The sequence below is a fragment of the Peromyscus leucopus genome, chromosome 1 (assembly GCF_004664715.2).
Source record: "Peromyscus leucopus breed LL Stock chromosome 1, UCI_PerLeu_2.1, whole genome shotgun sequence".
In the NCBI taxonomy this organism is placed as follows: Eukaryota; Metazoa; Chordata; class Mammalia; order Rodentia; family Cricetidae; genus Peromyscus; species Peromyscus leucopus.
In genome coordinates this window covers 182,129,724-182,131,198 of record NC_051063.1, presented here as the reverse complement: position 1 = coordinate 182,131,198, position 1,475 = coordinate 182,129,724, and the positions used below count along the sequence as shown (strand labels likewise).

Genomic DNA, 1,475 nt, shown 5'->3' with positions numbered 1-1,475 from the left:
AGTGTTTTCTTCCATTAATAAGTACATTCTGAGGTATTGAGCAAATTCATAGTGACATACACAGAAAGTGATGACATATATCAAAATTTTTGCAATGAAATCTTTTTATGTGCTCTATGCTGGCCATGAATTTCTCACTTTAAATGACCCTTGCTTAAGCTAATCAGAAGCTCCATGGTTTAAAGGTGCCCTCTTTTTACCACAAGCTATAAGCATTTGTTTTTATTCATTTTGATCAGAAAACTAGCTGTTACATAAACTAAAGGAATCACAGTATGGATTTCTGGATTCTGGCAATCAGAATTATTTTCTTATCACAAACTACAATTGGAATTCTGGGAAATTTTTCTCTTATGTTCTGCTATCTAGTCCTTTACTGTAGAGAATGCACATTAAAGCCCACAGATTTGATTCTTGTACACCTAATGACAGCCAATGCCATGGTCATTCTCTCTTTAGGAGTGCCTCACACAATGACAGCTTTTGGACTGTTGCGGTTCTTGAATGATTTGGAGTGCAGGATGGTGATATACATTCAAACAGTTGGCCGGAGTGTGTCCATTGGCACCACCTGTCTCTTGAGTGTCTTCCAGGTCATGACCCTCAGACCCAGAGAATTCTGCTGGAAAGATAATAAAGTCAAAGCTGAAAATTTTATTGGTTGCTCCATTTTCTTCCTCTGGGGCCTGTACATGTTAATACATTTCATTTTCTTTGTATATCCGTTTATCAAACTTAATAGCAAAAATATGACAAGAAAACGAGATTTTGGATACTGTTCTATTGTAGGGAGTGATGAGATCAGTAACTTACTCTATGCAGCAATGGTGGTGTGTCCTGAAGTTTTCTTTTCTGTGTGCATTGTCTTGTCTAGTGGCTCCATGATTGTCACTCTGTACAGACACAAGAAGAGGGTTCAACACATCCGCAGCTCTCATGGTTATGATAGAACATCACCTGAGTCCAGAGCCACCCAGAACATACTGGTCTTGGTATCTACCTTTCTGGCGTTTTATAGTCTCTCCTCAATCTTACGAGGCTACATTGCTCTTTTGTATAATCACAATTGGTGGCTGGTGAACATCACTCCTCTCACTTCTCTGTGTTTTCCATCTTTTGGACCCTTTATTCTTATGAATTGTTGCTCCATTGTCTACAGGCTTACCTAGATATGGTAATTTAAAATAAATTAAAAATAATTTAATCTTATTTGAAGTACATGAATGATGACATTTCTGTGGGAAGTCAAGTTTTCTACATAAAATCACCCTCAGAAGGTCAATACAGAAAATTAAGTAGGTAGCACCTTGTCTTTCTAATCAAAATGAATATGAAAGTTTTGTCAGCTGGTTGAATTAGTAGCCTCTATGAGAGTTACAGCTGCTAGATTATTCCCACTGCCCACCTGACATGCCCAGGAGCTAGCCAACCAGATAATGAAACCAATCAAACTGCACTTCTTGGAGTTTTCATCC

The 1,475-nt window shown here is 38.0% G+C and overlaps 1 protein-coding gene across 1 annotated transcript; it reads left to right on the top strand.

The window, feature by feature from the left end:
• The first annotated feature begins 275 nt into the window (after positions 1 to 275).
• Positions 276 to 1,169, top strand: LOC114684465 (vomeronasal type-1 receptor 4-like). The gene has a single exon (XM_028859054.1). It carries the CDS (start codon positions 276 to 278, stop codon positions 1,167 to 1,169), a length of 894 nt encoding a protein of 297 aa, XP_028714887.1.
• Positions 1,170 to 1,475: the final 306 nt, after the last annotated feature.